Source organism: Paramormyrops kingsleyae, chromosome 5 (genome assembly GCF_048594095.1).
Source record: "Paramormyrops kingsleyae isolate MSU_618 chromosome 5, PKINGS_0.4, whole genome shotgun sequence".
Taxonomy (NCBI): Eukaryota; Metazoa; Chordata; class Actinopteri; order Osteoglossiformes; family Mormyridae; genus Paramormyrops; species Paramormyrops kingsleyae.
In genome coordinates this window covers 3,930,255-3,952,137 of record NC_132801.1, presented here as the reverse complement: position 1 = coordinate 3,952,137, position 21,883 = coordinate 3,930,255, and the positions used below count along the sequence as shown (strand labels likewise).

Genomic DNA, 21,883 nt, shown 5'->3' with positions numbered 1-21,883 from the left:
TGCTTCACTGGGCCTGTAAACCTCAGACCCCTCCACCCCACTGTCTAATGGCTCTGTGGGCGGGCGGCGTGCTTCACTGGGCCTGTAAACCTCAGACCCCTCCACCCCACTGTCTAATGGCTCTGTGGGCATGCGGCGTGCTTCACTGGGCCTGTAAACCTCAGACCCCTCCACCCCACTGTCTAATGGCTCTGTGGGCATGCGGCGTGCTTCACTGGGCCTGTAAACCTCAGACCCCTCCACCCCACTGTCTAATGGCTCTGTGGGCATGCGGCGTGCTTCACTGGGCCTGTAAACCTCAGACCCCTCCACCCCACTGTCTAATGGCTCTGTGGGCATGCGGCGTGCTTCACTGGGCCTGTAAACCTCAGACCCCTCCACCCCACTGTCTAATGGCTCTGTAGACAGGCGGCGTGCTTCACTGGGCCTGTAAACCTCAGACCCCTCCACCCCACTGTCTAATGGCTCTGTGGACAGCTGTGTTCCTCTGCCACAAAAACGCATCCGCTCCGGCTGCCAATGCCTCCCCCACACAACCTGTGACCCAGACCCATGGCCCGGAAGTTACACTAACCGCAAAGCGGGGTTAAGGTGGAACGCCCGCCTCAGTTTAGCCAGCACCCAGCATGCAGAGCGAAAATCCACCTTAAACACGAAATGCGACTAAGGGTGCCCTCCGTAGCACTTAATCTTTGCTTTTCCAAACGGAACAGGTATGACCTTTGCATGACCCTTAACATAACATACGTCTTTGCTTTCAATCGACCCCCTGAAAGCTTATAACATGCCTTTAATAGATAACCCTAAATCCCCACTTCTACCCAAACATCCACTAATCTTTTATTCATATATAGCTAGCACTCATACAAATCATTCATGACGTGTCTCCAATAGTTTCCCCCATTAGCAAATCAATTATTCAAGCAGCACTTCAGATATGTGCTGATTCTGTCTTGCTTGACCCACAGGTCGCTGACCTTTGACCCACAGGTCAGAGACCTTAGATGTGGGTGCCAGAGCTCCTCCCATAAACACACATCTGCTCCCCTTACGTCCGGCTCACATGCGACACTCGAGGTCTGTCTGCGCTTGTAGCCAGAAGGTGGTCGGCGGTGCTGCCTCAGCTTTAATCAGAGTTTTAATGGCATTTCACAACATGCCGATTTCTGCAGGGACACCTTGCTGTACGTCCTTGCAGTACGTCCCCCCCCCCCCCCCCGCCACCTTCAAACCCCTCACACTGACAGGTACGTGACCCATTCCCCATCCTCTGAGAGTGCAGGCAGTGATTCTCTGGCTGGATCAGAGCACCTGCTTCTTGCCTCTCCGTAGTATGGGGGCCAGGTGGCCTTGAGGCGCCCCCCCCGATGCACGTAGGCGCGACTCTCTGACACATAGAATGGATTCAGTCCGTCTGGGAGCTACCCGCAGGTCCCTCACAAGTCGCATGGCCGAAGCCACATGGGAAAATGGGTGTGTCCCTCTATTGATGCCCCCCCCCCGCCTCGCCATCCCGCTGTATTTTTACGACCCATTCCCTCATCAGACTGCTCTTTACGTCTTCAATAAAAGCAGCCCTTCTGACCACAGCACACTAACAGCATAGTAAACGCACATCTATGCACGGTGACCTGTGACCCGAAGAGCAGATAACAGGAAACAGATCTGAGTCCTCAGAACGGCCTCCACACTTTAGGGTTTATTCTGCCTCAGCTGCAGTAGTAGATCAGTTTAAGAAAATTGTATTATGTTGTAACATTCAAAAGGACCTTATGACATTTCAGGTTTAGGATTACCATAACTGTAGGATCGCAGGAGTGTGCATATGGCAACCCAAGCTGTAGCTCTGATGTCATAAGGAACAGCAGTGACATCATAATGAAAATTAGTGATGCAATAAAGAAAGGCTTGTCATGGGAAAAAAGTTTTGACACTGTGATGTCTTGGGGAAAGGCTTTGATGTCATATGGAGGCTGTGATATCATAATGAGACTGTGGCATCATAATGTTACATAATGTTATATGAAAACAGATGACATAAGAGGTCATATGATGATATAAGAAGGAGACACAACTGGAAGCGAGAGGCATGATAAGGTGGAAAGATGTGAGGAAATGTGAGCTCTGATCGTCTCCCACCATGACATGACACCTGTGCTTTAGGATGAAAAAAGCTTATGTACATACACACAGACACAGACACAGACACACAGACACAGACACAGACACACAGACACAGACACACACACACAGACACACAGACACAGACACACAGACACAGACACATACACACAGACACATACACACAGACACATACACACAGACACATACACACAGACACACACACACAGACACAGACACATACACACAGACACACACACACAGACACAGACACATACACACAGACACAGACACACAGACACACAGACAGACACACAGACACATACACACAGACACAGACACACAGACACAGACACAGATACACAGACACATACACACAGACACATACACACAGACACATACACACAGACACAGACACACACACACAGACACAGACCCACACAGACACATACACACAGACACAGACCCACACAGACACAGACACACAGACACAGACGCACAGACACAGACAGACACAGACGCACAGACACAGACCCACACAGACACAGACACACACCCACACACAGAGACACACACAGAAGTAGACACACACACACAGACCCACACAGACGTAGACACACAGACACACACACACACATACATACACACATGGAGAACATGCGCACACACACACACACACACACACACACACATGTAGGGTATACATATCCTTATAGGGACCGCTCATTCATTTCAATGGAAAAATACTAACGCTAACTATGACAACCTTAACCCCCACCCTGCCCTAACCATAACTATAAGTAACCTAACAAAATACAAGAGTCTTTGCATCTATAGTTTTTTCATAGAAGTCACTGATTTTTATAAAATAGAGTTTTCCCTTATGGGGACCAGGAAATTGGTCCCCATAAGGGAAAAAAAACGTATATTTCTCACGTTATGGGGACATTATGTCCCCATAAGGATAGGTAAACCCGCTCACAGATACACACATACACACACATACACACACGCACACACAGACACACAACTGACGTTCCTTGCAGTTATCAGTTAAAGTTATTTCCAGCTCATTCCGCCGGCATGTGACCCAATGACAGGGCTTCGTTATTCTGGCAAAAACAGGGCATGTTTTATTTTCTCTGTCTGCTTTCAGGCTCCTCAGGAACACAAAGCAACTGTCAATCAGATGGCAGCCCACGGGTTCGAATTAGACTCACAGAAGTCACATGACGCGCTGGGCGTGATGATCATGAAAGATCTCGCTGGGGGAGAGATGAGGAGAGAAGACAGAAGCCGCTTCCTGTCAGCGTGCACATGCACAGGCATGCACTCAGTCACACGGGGGATGGGGGGGGGGGGCGGGACTCACTGGTGCTGGGTCCATTAATATCACAGCATTAGGCATCCAGTAACTATATTGTTCAAACCGCACTTTACACAGAGCAGGAGGTTAATGATAACTGCCTGATCACAAAGAGCTTCAAAGATGAGCCAAGCACTGTGTGAGAGTGCTGAAGCCTGCGGGCACAGGGACCGGGGGGGGGGGGCATTCAGCCAGTATCATCATTACCATGAAAACACAGAAGAGCTATGTGATGTTGATCCAGCCCAATAATCCCGGCAGCCTTTCCCCCCGAGACCTCGCCAATGTCTTATCATGTGAAATTCGCATATTGGCACTGACTAAAAAAGCCCTGCTTTCCCCCCGAAGGCCCATAGGGGGCGCCGCAGCCTCCACGTCACCTTTTTATCCACACATCCCCAGCCTCCCACTCCATGATGGAATTGGGCCAAAAGAAAAGAAAAAAAAGCCCAGTGACAATGAAATTCATTCAAATAATAGCCATCAAGCCTAGAGATGTCTGAGCAGCAGTCTGCCTGTCCGTGTGTAATTGGGCCGCCTCAGTCAGGCTGTCAGTTTCCCGTGCTGCGAGGGAGGGAGCCACACGGCCTCGATAAGCTCCCAGAACCGACGTCATACACACCGGCACAGCGGCGCCCATGTCAGCAGGGAGGTGCTCCCTCTGATCTTCTCAGGGAGTGACTTTCAGGAATATCTGCGGCCACCCGACATGATGGACCCGCCATTCTGAGCTCCCTCGCTCCCTTGACACAAACCAGCCCTTTCAGAACTTCGTGCTGCTTTTCGCATCCTGTGGCTCCGGGTGCTACCACTGTCTCCGACTCCGTCTCAAACCTTCACCTAACGGTGGTCCTCAGCTTGGTTGTCCAAACAGAAGCCTGTTGCAAAACGGCTAATCTGCCTTTATCGCCCTCCGCCTTCAGGGCTGTAATACGGCATTTTATGCAGTCTTAGTGGCTTAACTAGAAAAGGAATTAATTCTTTGACATTATTAGTGGTTACTTAGGCTTAATTCAGCCCTGACTGTGCGTGTTAAATCACTAACAGCTTCTGGGATGTTGCCTAATAAACGACAGTCTGTTTTCACAGCCCGGAGTAAGGTGAGCTGCTCAAAGGCCACAAGAAATGTTGCCCCCCCAGGACCTCGGTGCGGCACACAGACAGCGTGATGGGGGGGTTGCACAGGACTAACAGTGCAGGACACAGGGCAGAGTGAAACAGAGGGGCTGAACACAATGAGTTATATACATAAATAAGGGGCTACATACGTACATAAGGGGCTATATACATACATAAGGGGCTATATACATAACACAAGGGGTTATATACATACATAAGGGGCTGCATACGTACATAAGGGGCTATATACATAACACAAGGGGTTATATACATACATAAGGCACTATATACATAACACAAGGGGTTATATACATACATAAGGGGCTATATGCATAACACAAGGGGCTACATACATACATAAGGGGCTATATACATAACACAAGGGGTTATATACATACATAAGGGGCTATATGCATAACACAAGGGGTTATATACATACATAAGGCACTATATACATAACACAAGGGGTTATATACATACATAAGGGGCTATATGCATAACACAAGGGGCTACATACATACATAAGGGGCTATATACATAACACAAGGGGTTACATACATAAGGGGTCAAATACATAACACAAGGCTTTATATACATATATAAGGGGCTATATGCATAACACAAGGCTTATATATATATTTATATAAGGTGACCAGTGCCAGTTGGGTTGGGGGTATTTCTAAGCAATGAGTAGGGGGCCAAGATGGGCACCTGATTTGTTTAATTCAGTCCCCACACTCATACATCCTACCCTCTCTCAATACCATTTGGTGAATTAGGTCCTAGAGTCTAACCAGCGACCATCATGGTTCCAGCATGGAGCTCTTTACCACCGTGCTACCAGACTCCCCCTCTGTTTGTCTTTCATGCACACATGTCAGGTGCACTTCCTGTTCTGGGTGTCAAGTTCCAGGCGGCTGATGAGCAGACAGTGAATGTTTACCACTGACTGCTGTCTCACAGGCAATTAACAGCTGAAATAATTAGGTGCAATTTGTCTTGTGTTGTAAGAAAGTGTGGACACTTTGGTCCCCCTCCCACACACACACACAGACACACACAGAAAATGAAGAGCAGCAGGAATTAGGTGCCATCACTTAGCCTCCCTGAGGAGGGCGATGTTTCTCACCACAGCCGTGGCCAGGTCGGCTCCTAGCGAGGCCCAGCTGAGGATCAAGGTGAGGACGCCAAACACCATCATCCTAGAGATAGAAGGCGGGGGGGGGGGGGGGGGGGATGGGGGAGGGTCCTGTGGTCAGAAATGTCACGCCTCCGTGAGGGCTGAACAACCATTGAAATTAGTAGCAAAATGAGTAGAAGCCAGGACCAGATGTATTTACATTTAATCTGTTTAACAGACACTTCATCCAAAACATACATTTTTTTTCAAAAACAGGGTCAGCAAGTCAGCTGGAGCAACTGGAGTTTTAGGGCCACATTCAGGGGCCTGACCGTGACGTCACTCTGGGGGTTAAGGGCCACGTTCAGGGGCCTGACCGTGACGTCACTCTGGGGGTTAAGGGCCACGTTCAGGGGCCCGACAGTGACGTCACTCTGGGGTTAAGGGCCATGTTCAGGGGCCCGACAGTGACGTCACTCTGGGGGTTAAGGGCCACGTTCAGGGGCCCGACAGTGACGTCACTCTGGGGGTTAAGGACCACGCTCAGGGGCCCGACAGTGACGTCACTCTGGGGGTTAAGGGCCACGTTCAGGGGCCCGACAGTGACGTCACTCTGGGGGTTAAGGAACACGTTCAGGGGCCCGACAGTGACGTCACTCTGGGGGTTAAGGGCCACGCTCAGGGGCCCGACAGTGACGTCACTCTGCCGACAGCCGGATTCGACGCGGCAGCCTTCCTAACCCACAGAGCCGCGAGGGCTGAGGGCTGCAGGACAGAAGCAGGGGGCTGTGCGGCCCGTCGCAGGGAAACCCGCAGATCTGCACACACCAGCGCAGCTTCAATCTCCACAGGACCCTAGTATAGGACATGAGGTTCATGATAACCTACAGACACCAGCTACTTTTAGGACCACAGGTATCTCTGAAGAGACTATTTTCTGATCTGTGAGAGCCTACATACAGGGACTATTTTCACCAGGGGTACCTATAATCAGAAGCTATTTGCGGCATTGTGGGAATCTCTGAGCCACACCGTGACAAAGTATAATATACCAGTGCGGTGACTGACCGCTGGGTTCAGCTTCTTACTGTAGGAATAGAGTGAATTTATCCTGAGCTTAATGATCTTCATTGGACAGCTGAGTCAAACATAGATAGAGTATGATGTGTGTGTGTGTGTGTGTGTGTGAAAAGTACATTGTGTGTCAAAGCCTCTATTTTTCAATCAAAAATCCACAGAACATGATCCCAGAACTCTTGAGGACCAGACAGGTGGTGGTTTGCCCCCTTCAGAAGATCACTGATGTTCTCCTCAGTTTATAGTGTCTGGACTGCTGCCATGTGTCCCACTTTTGAAGAATGTCTTTCAGATGGTGGAGTCAGAGCGCTGAGCAGATCTGCAGCTGCAGCTCCCGGATTCTATGTGGCTTTCTGCACCGTTTGCTACCTGCAAATGTCTGACCCATTCTCCGTTTGGACAACATAACAATGGTACCGCGAGGCCCAAGATCCCAGAAATAGCTCTGTAACTTTTCAGACAGACAGGCATCAACAACTTCCCAGAGGAGTTTCTTCTGATCCCGGAATGATTAAAAGTTCCAGTGTGAGGACAACTTCTCCCTGATGGTCTTGACCAAGAGGAGTAAGAATTATACCAGTTTGGTGGTCTGCTCCGCATCAGGTACAGCTGCAGTAAAAGTAATTAGACGGGTCTCCTTTTATTTGGGCTGATTTAATCTGTTTAATAACTTCACCACACTCAGTGTTGGACTCCCTGTACATATATACAGAAAGATTTGTCTCCTGAAAATCGATGTGACATACAAGTGCTCTGGCCCAGTGCTGTACACCCCACGCTACATCCACGCACTCCAGCGCTAAGCTCGTTTGCGGTGTTTGTATTGTGTTTCAGCGGCAGGCTATTCGCATAACCAATCGACAAAGAAAGCCTTTCAAGTCCCACCCCAAAGCACTGAAGTACCAATGAAATACCCCAGCTGGTTTGGCACTCTTGGGACTGGAACTTTTGAGATTGGTACTCAACTGGAAGTCAATGGAAAAGGGAGAGAACCAAAGGTACGGTACCTGGTGCAGTGGAAAAGCACCCTAATGAGTCAATTTTATTCCAGGGGGCTTCACTGTCATACCATCCCTAGTCAGGTACACAGTGGCAGGAGAAAACATTCCCGCAGGACCACGGTCGCACATACAGACCGTGAGTGACAATAAAAAGAGGGATTCTCTTTAAAAACTGCAAAAATACAGCACAGTAAAGGACACAGGGGCTGGATTTAATGATATGATATAATGATATAATGATATGATGATACGTGTTTGGGTCCCTCTGTCATACGTTGGTAGCAGGGTCTGTTCCCACTGGTGCTGCGATAAACATTTAAACACGCTCCCTTCCAAAGGGGGCTCAGCCAATCAGGCCCCTTTAAACGATCACACACCTTCAAAGGTTTGCTAATGCTACATTAGCATAACGAGGGTACCTTTTTAAAGATGTGATGCCGTATCGTTGCTTATTAATGCGCTTGATTAAGGTGACCTCCTGCACCATTCTCACGACTCCACCATGCAGATTGGATGCTCGTGGCCAAGAGTGAAGTTATTTCGTTGGCGGAATGCTAAAGAATGTAGCATCCCTTCACCCCAGAGAAGTTCTCTGCTTTTCCCTCGTGCAGAGGGACGTGCCGCATGGTGTCTTTGCAGGAAAGCCTTCAAACCAAAGCCAAATCTCATCTGGATGCTAAAGATATCATATTTTATGTAAAATATGGTTCATATCCTTTGTATTTTTTTCCTATGCTGTTGCTACATTTACCACAATTTCAAGGGCTGAGTCAGTTCTTATTGGTTCATTTAAAATTCAAATACAAAACAAAAATAAATAAAATGCAGTACAAAGCATCCTTAATGTTTATACCGACCATTATAATGCATTATATATATATATCAATAGTGCATTACAGAGGAGAGTTGCATAGAGCATTCATAATGTATAATAGACATGGCTATAATGTCTATTATTATTTTGATAAATATTTATAACCATGCTTATTATGCATTATGAATGCATTTTTCTTTGCTATGAATGTTTTTTTACTAGAAACATGGCCTCAAGTAAAGTGTTATCATAACATTTGATCTTGATTGATCTGCTTAAAGCTTGTCTTATTTTAATTATCTCTTGTTTTTTTTAATATCCAGAGGTAAAAATTTCAGGTTCAGAAAGTACAAATCCGGACCAAGATTTTGTTTCAACCAGTCAGTTGCATACTCTGATTCTGTGACTGTGACTCTTTATACTCAACTGGTTGGCTGAAACTAAACCTTGGCCTGGATTTGTACTTTCTGGATCCAAACTTTTTACCTGTTTAGTTTCACCTGAAGGGGGGGAAGGGGGGTCGTTTTATCACATTTTATGAACACTGGTTTTAGCTTCTCCAATCCAAGTTATTTTACTGTTTGATGTATTTTGTTTTTATCCTTTTACTTTTAAGATGGAAGTTATTTTAGCAAAAAAAAAAATTCTGTTCTACTTAACTATGTCATAGATGTCATGGTCGGTCACTTTTGAACATCTTCTAAATATAGTTCTGGTTTAGCTACTTGTGTAGCGTAGCATTGTACCCCACAGATACATTACAGATACATTACAGATACATTACAGATACATTGCGTCTTTACTGGACGCATCACCAGCCAGATTAGCATTTATCCATGTCCCACTTAGTTCATTACATTTCCTTCTAAGGTATCTTTTTTTTGGTTACATACCATATTCACCTTTTTCTAATAGTAATACTCGAGTCCCTAAATGTAATGGTGGACAGGAGTCCAGCCAGATGACAAACCACTGGGGAGAAGCCAGGATTCTGTTCTGGTCTGTTGGAGTGTAACTTACAGTGTAGGGATAAGGGTTACACGTAACCACCTTTAAGCACAGCTATAACAAAAACAAGAAAACAACACGGTTTGTGCACACAAAAGTCATCCTGTGGTCAGAAATCCCTAAATTAGATTTTTATCTGTTGCTAAAATGTTCTTTTAGGCTGCCGAAACCATCCATGATGGGTAAGACCACAATGCGCATGCAGTTTGGGAAACCAGAGCCTGTCTAGAGGAAGGGTAGAACCATGCCCACACAGGAATCCACAAGTCAGGAACCACTAGGGGGCGAGAGAGGGCGGCTGTGGCAATCACGGCACACTCACGTGGTCAGCAGCAAGCGGGACTGCTTGGCCAATCCCAGGCAGGTCACCAGGCAGATCACCAGGTCCAGGATCAGCAGTATTAGGTATGTGAGCCACCTAGAGGATAGGAGGGAGTATGACAGCATGGGTGCCTGGAGCCAGTGCCAGTCAGATGCTTAGTTATGCACAATGTGTATGTTTCTCACTGGCTGTTAGGGGTCAAAGGCGATGCCACTGCCCCCTTCTGGGGAAGGTGGTGCTGAAACATTACTGGAAGCCTTTCTGGCCCAGTGTCTCGCTCTGGATGGCACAGGACGGCTGTCATCATTGTGAAAACATTGTGACTCCTTCGACTGGCTTGTATTCAGTTGCCAGGCCACAGGAGCAGAGCCAGGGGCGGTGGGTGGGTTTGTATTCACTCAGAATCACAATCATCACACTGCGGTCTATACTCTCATCGAGGGACAGGATGTATGACAGTTTTTAACGTGGGGTAGTGGGGAGAGAGAGAGGTAAGGAGCGTGAGCTGATACCACACGACAAACCACCTCAGGGATGAGGGCCTGAGTGAAGCCGTGTGACACCTCAGCACCACACCAGCTCCAATGGAATGGAACAGTGTGAAGATTTTTCTGGTGCCCTGAGGGCCAAACCTGCCACCAGCCCCCAAATTTTCCTTGAAAGTTGGAGGACCTCCTTGTGTGATGCCCCACCCACCTCCCCTGCCAATTGTACCACCCCTCCCACCTTTGTGTGATGCCATGCCCACCTCCCCTCCCAATTGTGCCACCCCTCCCACCTTTGTGTGATGCCCGCCCACCTCCCTTATGGGAATCTGCAGCCTCCTCCCTGTGAGAAGCCTACATCCCCCAGCCCCCGTGCTCCCCCTCACCTGTAGTACTCGGCACGGGCGATATGATCGGCCGCCTCGGCCAGGTCCACCTTGCTGTTTTCCCAGTCTGGCAGGCCTACCAGTTGCCGGATGATGTTGTCGGCCATTTGCTGCATGAAGCGCAGCGTCTGCACATAATCACCGCGTGTGGCGAAAATCTCGTCCAGTCGCTCCAGGTGCTGATTTAACCCGCTCTGAATGTTTCCCATGCTGTTTCCCACCTGCAGGGGGCGGAGTGAGGCGATAGGTGAACAAGGGATGCACAGGAGGCCTGCCACAGCCTACCTTCACAGCACACCTGCCCTACTTCCTGTAATGCTTCTCTGTGCTTCTCTGGCGATAAAACAATCAGTTCATTTTCAAAATAATAAGCTATCCCAGTGGCTGTAGGATTATAGGGTGAGTTATGGGTTAATCGGAACTGACACGTCCCTTTCTCAGATCTGCCTTTTGAGGATTCGCTTGCAGGAACTATTTTCATGTAATATCCTCACATGTCTGGCTCAGCTTTGAATGCAATTTCAGAGAAGCCATCAGTCCTGTGGGGGTGGGGGGTGGGGGTAAGGTTCTTTTTTATTATTTATCTGATAGGACAGGGGAAGCACCTGGACAGCATGCATCATATCAAATAGGGGTCATGTGAGGTCATGCTTCTTTGCTCATGTATGGACATGTGAGATTTTAATACATAAATGGCAAAACACGTCTCGCTGGACAGTATTTAGCTGTGAGTGTAGAGCCATTGGTAACAGGTGTGGTGCTGTGTGGATCAGTGGGCCAGGCCTTTGTGCCTTGGATCAGAAGGTCACGGGTTCGAATCCTGTGCTCAGCAGAGTGGCCACGTTGGTGTTGCCGCACACTAGCTCGAATGTAATGGAACGTGCCAGTGGTCAGACTGACCAGACATGTTTCCCGCACTACGGGGACGAAGGCATCAGGGTGAACAAAAGCTAAATCACACACTGGATATGAGACGCTGACGAGGCTATAGCTCCATAACGAGCAGCTGCTGCAGGCCGATGAGTTCAGGCGAACAACTTTAATCCCACATCTGGATACTGAACATGTGTTATTACATTATTATAAGACCAATCAAATTCTTAGCACTAATTTCGAATCCACAGCCTAATGAAATGTACTCCTCACTCGGTAAGTTAATTTAGTCTCACTTGATTGAATGGTGTCTGTATATAAATCCTCTTTTTTGTTTTTTATTTTATTATTGTTTTTATTATTGTTATATGTTTCGGTTCAAAATATACAAGCGGCCTTAATGAGCTATGGGACCAGCTGACGTTATCCATAAGGTGAACTTAAGGAGGTTTTAAACTGACGTTTGCGGTTAAATGATGAATATTTGAGGGGGGGGGGCAGGTTCTGGTGGTCCCACTCATGTTTCTGGGGGCAAACGAGGTCCACATGACGGGATGGACGGGATCCTCACGTATCTGATATTTTATCATGCTCTTTGACGTGACAGATGGTATCTGCTTTCGAGAGTAGGTGCTGAAGGGTCCTGAGGTCTCGGGGGGGGGGGGGGTTCCTGCTTAACCCCCCACCCCGCTCCATCTTCTGAGATACTCCTGCTCAGGTTTGGTTTCATTTTTAATAAATGTCTCTGTTCCCGCGAGTGAGGGGCTGGAACGGGGAGGTGGGGGCCACGCGAGCATCCCGGGGCCTGGCAGAGGGGCAGGAACGGGGAGGTGGGGGCCACGCGAGCATCCCGGGGCCTGGCAGAGGGGCAGGAACGGGGAGGTGGGGGCCACGCGAGCATCCCGGGGCCTGGCAGAGGGGCAGGAACGGGGAGGTGGGGGCCACGCGAGCATCCCGGGGCCTGGCAGAGGGGCAGGAACGGGGAGGTGGGGGCCACGCGAGCATCCCGGGGCCTGGCAGAGGGGCAGGAACGGGGAGGTGGGGGCCACGCGAGCATCCCGGGGCCTGGCAGAGGGGCAGGAACGGGGAGGTGGGGGCCACGCGAGCATCCCGGGGCCTGGCAGAGGGGCAGGAACGGGGAGGTGGGGGCCACGCGAGCATCCCGGGGCCTGGCAGAGGGGCAGGAACGGGGAGGTGGGGGCCACGCGAGCATCCCGGGGCCTGGCAGAGGGGCTGGGAGCATGAAAGACGCTGATTTTCAGCATGACCATCCTTTTTGGGGCAGGAAGAAAAGCTCTTTCTGTTGGGGCCGAAATCGGGAGAGCAGCTGGGGCCAGACGCTCGCCTTTGACGGAATGTCCTGGAATCTGCTCCTTCCCGTGAGAAAAAAAAAACAGCGGAGGGAGAGAGAACGGCATTCTGGGTCCTCAAAGAGTTTCGATTAGAAAAGCAGCAGTGGGCAAATGGATGCCGTCAAACTGAAGCTGCTTGGTCCTCATTTGGAGGGGCGGCGGGGAGGGGGGGGGGCATTCATCCTGAGGAAACCTATTCATCGACACCTCTTTGCCTTGGCTCAGCGTAAAAGGAATACTGAGGGAGGGAGGACGGGGCAAGCGGGAAGCGAAGAGGGCCGGTTCGGCCCGGTCCGCTCGCTAGTGAAAGGGACAGTCGGATTTCACCCGAAAAGAGCAAAGCGAAGGTGCCCCATTTGGTGCCGGTTACTATGGTAACAGCAGTGTCTGTCAGCTGTGCGTGCGGTGGGCCATGTGACCCACTGGTGCTAACGGGGGCACATGGCCTGGATACGCTGGGGTTCTGCCTGCACCAGCCCCACCCCGGTCATGTGACTGCTGCTGGGCGAGAACAGGCTAACTGCCATTTGGGCCCCTGGACCTTCAACGGATGCTTTTTTTTTTCTTTTAGCTCTGAAAGAACATTCTTCATCATTCTTCGCAGATTTTTGTCTGTTGACACGTGCCATCTGTGATTTTTGCAGAGTTTACCATCTTCTTTAAGAGGCCAATAGCAGGGACAAGATAACAGGAGAGAGCCCCCCCCCCCCCCCAAGGGCCTCAAACCAACAGACAAATTAACAGAAATAAACCTTTAGAAAGTACAGCAGGCACAAAAAGAGCTGATTTAATGTCAATGCACCAAATATAATTTTCTCTTGATATTTAAAATACTGTTGGGACAAATACGTCTAGGAAATCTTTGACAGGTTTTAGGCTGTCCATGTACAGAAAACCGCCCCCCCCCAGCACTCCCCCAGGAATGTGTTTTACCACATAAGAACACGTTAACAAGGCAGTACACAGATAAGGAGTGAACAGGAAGCTTCAGTGGTCCTGGGACAGATCCCAGACCTCCAAGTCGACCTGCTTTAAAAAGGCTTACGGCTGATCACTCGTGCCCCCCTCCAGAGTGCCACCCTCACCATCAGTCAATCCCATCATGCACTGCCAGAGACAACCTCGTGGCGAAGCTTGCCACAGTCAAACCTTTTTCTTTTGAAAATATCTTCTTGTTATGTAATTAGTGTAGAAATGATCTGGTCTAACTCTGAACTGCTTTAAAGAATCTTTGTGTTTGTATCTTTTAAAAGAATCCATAAATGATGAATAATTCTTGAATGCTATGGATATCACACCCTCCTGGGGACGGCCCACGGTGAGCCTGAACCCTGACCTCCCCCACAAAAACACATCACTCTGAACTCCAGTCCACAAACTCCTCCATACTCCACTGTACATCTTGTGGTTTTATGAACCTCTTACTGTTGAGTGGCCCCGCTGCCCACACACTCAGGCTCCACAGTTAACGTCGGGTGTGCCCCCCCACCCCCCACCCCATAACTTTTAAATAGGCTGCATGCCCGTTTATGACTTTTGTTCCAGCTTGTTTGCCAGGACCGTAACGAAATTAACTGCTACTTATAAAACATTATGTTCATTTCCTCTGGATGGAAAATGACACCAAGTCAGCTGGATCTGAGTACTTTGCTGTTATTCTAAGCACATGGGGGGCAACGCAGATGGAGTCTGGTGTGGGAGGGGCTTCCCCTGGAAACAACAAATCAGATGTCAGCTGGGAATCGGTTTCTAAAGAGACACCATTTAAATTCCCAGTAGGGAGAGGATTTTGGAATGTGGGGTGGGGGATGGGGGGTGGGGGATGGGTATGTCAGTCCTCATTCCCCCCTAACGGTCCAACGGGTTCCACTGCAGCACATACGACTGCCCCCTCAGGCCTGGCAGCGGGTGAAGGACAGGGAGGGAGTGCAAGTCAGACTGCGACTGTGAGTCAGACTGCGACACTGAGTCAGGTCATGTGACCGTAAGTCAGGCCATGTGACCGTGAGTCGGGCCACGTGACCGTGAGTCAGGCCATGTGACAGTACTCCTCATCTCTCTTCACTGGCCTCCTATTGGAGCTCACGCATCACGTTCAGGTCCTTGGTGCTGGCTTACAGGGCCATCTCCAGTGCCGCCTGGAGTTCCCTCCATCACGCAAGGAGCACCACCCAGACTAGGGGTGGGCAACCCTGATCCCAGAGTGCCGGCATCCAGCAGGTTTTCCATCCTACCTGATGAGTTACTATCTGCCTGAGATCAGGGGTGGTTCATCGGAGACCAGGTAGGATGGAAAACCTGTTGGATGCTGGTACTGCAGAATCAGGGCTGCCTACCCCTGCTCCAGATGTTGTCTTGTGTGGCTCCCTGGTGGTGGAATTAGGCGTCATCTGTATATTATAGTCTTCACCAGCTTCTACCAGTGTCCTGTGGAGTCCCATTTATGGTGTATTACGCCCTGGTATGGCAGTTTCTCGACACAGGACTAGAAAGCCCTGCAAAACATGATTCAGGGCCAGCATCTGCCCCAGTGCTCTAAGACCGTCTGACACACACCGAGGTGCAGTATTAATACCAAGCGCTGCTAGTGACTCTCTTTTGTACTGATCTGCCCCAGTGCTCTAAGACCGTCTGACACACACCGAGGTGCAGTATTAATACTAAGCGCTGTTAGTGACTCTCTTTTGTATTGATCTGCCCCAGTGCTCTAAGACCGTCTGACACACACCGAGGTGCAGTATTAATACTAAGCGCTGTTAGTGACTCTCTTTTGTACTGAACTGCCCCAGTGCTCTAAGACCGTCTGACACACAGCGAGGTGCAGTATTAATACTAAGCGCTGTTAGTGACTCTCTTTTGTACTGATCTGCCCCAGTGCTCTAAGACCGTCTGACACACAGCGAGGTGCAGTATTAATACTAAGCGCTGTTAGTGACTCTCTTTTGTACTGAACTGCCCCAGTGCTCTAAGACCGTCTGACACACAGCGAGGTGCAGTATTAATACTAAGCGCTGTTAGTGACTCTCTTTTGTACTGATCTGCCCCAGTGCTCTAAGACCGTCTGACACACACCGAGGTGCAGTATTAATACTAAGCGCTGTTAGTGACTCTCTTTTGTACTGATCTGCCCCAGTGCTCTAAGACCGTCTGACACACACCGAGGTGCAGTATTAATACTAAGCGCTGTTAGTGACTCTCTTTTGTACTGATCTGCCCCAGTGCTCTAAGACCGTCTGACACACACCGAGGTGCAGTATTAATGCTAAGCGCTGCTAGTGATTCTCTTTTGTACTGATCTGGCCCAGTGCTCTAAGACCGTCTGACACACACCGAGGTGCAGTATTAATGCTAAGCGCTGCTAGTGATTCTCTTTTGTACTGATCTGCCCCAGTGCTCTAAGACCGTCTGACACACACCGAGGTGCAGTATTATTGCTAAGCGCTGCTAGTGATTCTCTTATGTACTGATCTGCCCCAGTGCTTTAAGACCGTCTGACACACAGCGAGGTGCAGTATTAATGCTAAGCGCTGCTAGTGATTCTCTTTTGTACTGATCTGCCCCAGTGCTCTAAGACCGTCTGACACACAGCGAGGTGCAGTATTAATACTAAGCGCTGTTAGTGACTCTCTTTTGTACTGAACTGCCCCAGTGCTCTAAGACCGTCTGACACACACCGAGGTGCAGTATTAATGCTAAGCGCTGCTAGTGATTCTCTTTTGTACTGATCTGCCCCAGGCTCATCACTTTGCCCCGTCACTTATGTTTAATTATTTATTGCTAATTCTGTAACACTGCTCCAGGATTCTCTATATTCTATCCTCTGCATGACTTGATGGTGCTACTTTGCTGTGCCACATATCACTTTACTGCCTCATATTGAATGTTGTACTACGTTGTCAGATGTTATACACTGTTAGATAACTCATAGTAATTAGTATGTTGCTCTTAATATTTATTGTATTGTAACACTGCACTGTCCTGTTAATTGTCTGTAGAATGCGGAGATGGAATTCAAGATTTTCATTGCACCGTACTGCACCTTATACGTATGACAATGAAACCTGACTCTTATGTCTAGTTGGATCCTTGACAACTGAATGTTTGTAATGTGCGATTCACCTCACTTGTATGTCACTTTGGACAAAATCGTTTGCTGAATGTGTTAAATGTAAATGTAAATTCAAGAGCTGTCCTCTCAGGCTGTGACCGGGAGTCAGGCCATATGACCGTGAGTCAGATTGTGACCGTAAATCAGGCTGTGACCGTAAGTCAGGCTGTGACTGTAAATCAGGCTGTGACTGTAAATCAGGCTGTGACCGTAAGTCAGGCTGTGACTGCAAGTCAGGCTGTGACCGTAAGACAGATTGTGACCGTAAATCAGGCTGTGACCGTAAGTCAGGCTGTGACCATAAATCAGGCTGTGACCGCAAGTCAGGCTGTGACCGTAAATCAGGCTGTGACTGTAAGACAGACTGTGACTGCAAATCAGGTTGTGACTGTAAATCAGGCTGTGACCGCAAGGCAGGCTGTGACCGCAAGTCAGATTGTGACCGTAAATCAGGCTGTGACCGTAAGTCAGACTGTGACCGTAAATCAGGCTGTGACTGTAAATCAGGCTGTGACCGCAAGGCAGGCTGTGACCGCAAGTCAGATTGTGACCGTAAATCAGGCTGTGACCGTAAGTCAGACTGTGACCGTAAATCAGGTTGTGACTGTAAATCAGGCTGTGACCGTAAGAGAACCATCTATCGTCAGATTCTAAAACTGGTTGATAGTGCAGTTTCATCAGCTCGATGTCCTCAGCCAAAGCTTAAAGTGGGAATTAAAAACAGACAGATTATTCCATGGAAGCAGACGCTGGACTCTATGATTTGAGTGAACCAAGGCCACAAACGAGTAATCAATAAAAACATAATAAAACTGAATAATTTATGTAAAATTTTGAATTGTTTAATGGTTGTGGATTTGGCTGAGCTTGACTCCGCCTCCCCTGTGACCCCAATTAAGTTGCCATGCCAACCAACTAAGCAGGGCGCCTCAGACCAGCACCCAGAGAAAGCGATTAGTCACTGGCCGGCTTGTCATGTGACTCCCGAGAAAAGCCTGTTTTGTTGGGTTTTTCACATCCAAATGATCCACTTCCCAAACACGTGCGCAGGGGTCCAGGTTCGATGATAGTAGTAGCTGCCCTGAGGCATTCTGGGAGATGCAGTGTCTAGGGGAACATGGCTGTTACGGTACTGCGCATTCGTAAGATGACATGCTTCAGGCCTAGGTGAGGTCAAGGGTCGCATTTAAGGCAGGGGGTGTCATGTACAACCCCTACACCCATTAAACTACACCCAAAACACTGTCTTCTTCTCAAGAATGACGTGACCTGTTTAGCCTGAAATCAGAACAGGATGTCACCTCCCAGGGGTCGGAGTCGGCAGCAATGCAACACCCCAGCACCGAGGATTTTCTGAGAGTGGGTTTTTGTCACCTGCCCTGTGGGTGTGCATTCCTGACCAGCGTCACCCGTACGAGGGCCAGCAGGAGACCCGAGGGCCACAAAGGCAGTGGTCACTTACCAGGTTATCCACGCCGCTCAGCGTGTGGTTGACGTTGTACAGCGAGTAGGTCAGCTGATACACGCCATCATTAGTCTCGCTGTTTCCATAGAAACCCACACCTACTGCGGTGCTACGGAGAAAAAAGGAAAAGAAATGCTTTTTAATTAACATCCCATAATATTACAACCAGCAATAGACTGTCAAAGAAGATCTGGTGAATCTCCTCACGCCTGCCTGATAAGATACCAGATGAAACAGGAAGTGGATGTAAGCGAGTTTGAAGGGGAGGTTACAGAGTTCTCTGGATGGAGAGATCGCTGGTCGTCCTCTGATGATCCGATGTTATTCCCAGCCAAGATGTTAAACCCTGACACCCCCCCGAGCCCAAATGTACAATGTGAGTAAAAGCAGGAGGACACAGATTAGCCAGCAAACCGTGTAAAGCTGCTGAGCAGGCCTTCGTCTGTCTACCTCAAAGTTCAGTCAGGTAGTCTGACAGGCGTCGGTCCCCATCGGTCCCCATGGGTTTGCAATGTGTGGATGGGGGGGGGGGCATTGCCGGGTGTATAATGAGCCATTCCACTTAATCAGGGGATGGGACCCCATGCTGAGCCTCTGCGGTGATTAGGGGGGCACATGTCCAGGCTGCCGAAAGACCACCCACAGCTGTGTGTTTGGGGGGGGGGGGGGGGGGGGTGAGCTGTAACGGATTAAGGGCAGCCATGTGTACCACTTCCAGGAATATCAGGCAGTCATGAGAATGGATTTGCCCTCCCTGTTCTAGAACGTTCTATAACCCCCACAGCCTGTCATGGCCCCCTGCAACACGCATACCCACAGTGTCAGGTCACCTGGTCTCATGCTGGGCTAGCTGCACCCCTTAACGCCCCCAGGGCACTTTGGGTGTGTGGACCTCCTGCTTAATGTGTGCTGCAGAGCGGGGCATTGTGTGCACATGTGTGTGTGTGTGTGTGTGTGTGTGTGTGTGTGTGTGTGTGTGTGTGTGCGTGACTCAGAAGACGCCCGGTTGACCGATCGTGTGAGGATGATGGCCGATGGTCTCGGATCTCTCTCTCGTCCTTCAGTGTTAAGTGCTGTTATGAAGGAGTCAAGCTGCAGAGCAGCCAGCCAGATGGGCTGGTGCAGCATGTGTGTGGCTGTGGTTATAGCGCCCCTCATAGGCAGCCCACTGCACCTCCAGACACCAAATGAAACGTGCAAAGAGTCCGTCTCTCTCCATTTGCCATCTCGGTGTGGGGGCTCAGGAATGCATAACCCCTGATGGCTAAAGTACCCCCCCCCCCCCTAGGAGTTAGCTGTTTTAAGTTTAGGGGTTGGACAGGGTCCACAAAAGGAAAGAATCTGCATTAGAATTCTAATGAGTTTTTCACCCCCCCCCCACCAAACCCCAGGCTAGGGGAGGGAACAAAGCTTCATCTGGATTTTGCAAAGATTTAGTCAGTCACCAGTATCAGCCAATCAGGAGGCCGATAGCAGCAAGCCCATGTGACCCAGCCACTGGTGAGAATGGACGGCGCGTTGTGGCCCCACTCAGATCGGCAACAAAAATGCCTTTCAGTTGTCGGAGGCTCCTAAGGAATCTTGACACAAAAGGAAACATCAGACATTGAATGGAATGGAAAAAAAATCATCTAAAAAGCAACAAAAAGAGAGAGTGCTTTCTGAAGCTGTCACGGCGAATTGGTTACGAAATGCCAGGATGACAGCGGGGGTGGGGGGGGGGGGCAATGGCCCTTCATTCAGAAGGAAATTCCACTGAGTGGGAGAGATAGAGAGACTGAGAAAAAACACAGTGTTTCGATTTGGAGCAAATCTACTGCACAAATATTGGGAAAGTACAGTTACACTCTGGAGATGAGGCCAGCCAATCACCATTCAGACATAACCTTGTCAGTCACCAACTTATCAATAAGGGAACTGAAATCCCTGAAAGACCAGTTACCAGAGACAGGAACACGAGGAAACGGCAGCTCTAACAATTCACAGTCGTTTTAAACCCATACTCATTTATTCTAAACCATCACTAGGTTACCTGATCCAGCTAGTGCAGTGTTTCTCACCCCAGTACTCGGGGCCCACAGACGCTCCATGTTTTTAGTTCTCTCTTAATTCCCTGAGAGTTGGAAGGGAGCAAAATCGTGGACCGACTGGGGGTCACCGAGGACCGGTTTGCGAAACACTGACTGCTAGTGACCCTTCCATCATGTCCTAAGTGGAAAGGGAGTGTGTTGGAGGCAGTAAACGGACCCCTGAATGGAATGACTGTGGTCCCCCCAGGGAGAAGATGGTGATGCACCGACCAAGAGAATTCAGCCTAATTCAGCAAGGCCTAATATATGATTTAGCCTGCTGCTATGCTAACATCCTTCATAAGTACTATGCTGTGTTTTAGCCTGCCACTATGCTACCATCCCACATACGTACCATACTGTGTTTCACCCTGCCTTCAAGTCATGACGGAAAATCGTAAATACGAGACGAGAGCACACAAATGCCACTACAAAGTCGTTTTTGCAAGTGAGAAACTCGGGATTTTCTTTAAGCCCCGAGTTCCCGAGTTGGGGGCGTGTCATTACAACAATCACGGTGGAGGCCATGGACAGCTCCACTGTGAAAGGCAAATTATTTTGAAAGCAGTACATTTTATGTAACGTGCCGTTGTGAAACTGAATTGTTTCGAATGCTGAGCTGATTGAAGTGAATGGTGTACCGTGAAAAAAAAATTCTCACAAACTTGTCTAGGAGTGATTTAAACAGCAAGGATGAAAATTATTACGATTGTCTCGGAGAATGCATGCAGAGCTCATGCAAAAGCAGCGGAGGTAAAACTTTAGACTGATTTAAAAATATATACTAGATAATCTTGAAAATGAATAATCATTAAGACTTGCTAAAGTTCTTTTTCCTATAAGAGTAAAAGTGTTTTAGTGAGACTTAATGTCCCTGTAACAATGTAAGAATTGCATGTGCATAACTTGTGATGTTGGTATTAATATTGCACATCATCCAGCCCTATAATATACTACAGCCATTGTTCAAATTCAGTACAAAATGCCCAGCCTCGCGCTGTGAGGTCATTTGGTGCTGGTACCAGTTTTTACGGCAGTGGAAAACCAACACCTTGAAGTACAGAAAGTTCAGTACCTGGTCCAGTGGACAAGCGCCCTTCAGCTGAGCAGTGATTCGGACAGCTTTACAGCGCTGTACACTGTACATATGTTCTTTTTTTACAAACGAGATGCACACTACTCCTTGTGGCTACGGTG

The 21,883-nt window shown here is 48.9% G+C and overlaps 1 protein-coding gene across 5 annotated transcripts in view; it reads right to left on the bottom strand.

The window, feature by feature from the left end:
- The window catches only part of ttyh2 (tweety family member 2), a 52,450-nt gene that overhangs the window by 10,921 nt on the left and 19,646 nt on the right, over window positions 1-21,883 (bottom strand). For all 5 annotated transcript variants that reach the window (XM_072711887.1, XM_072711888.1, XM_072711889.1 and 2 more), the window contains exons 3-6: window positions 18,615-18,726; window positions 10,820-11,040; window positions 9,949-10,044; window positions 5,736-5,808 (exon numbers count right to left, since the gene is read on the bottom strand). In XM_072711887.1, the coding sequence (XP_072567988.1) occupies window positions 5,736-5,808; window positions 9,949-10,044; window positions 10,820-11,040; window positions 18,615-18,726 (502 nt within the window). The remainder of the gene's footprint in view (window positions 1-5,735; window positions 5,809-9,948; window positions 10,045-10,819; window positions 11,041-18,614; window positions 18,727-21,883) is intronic.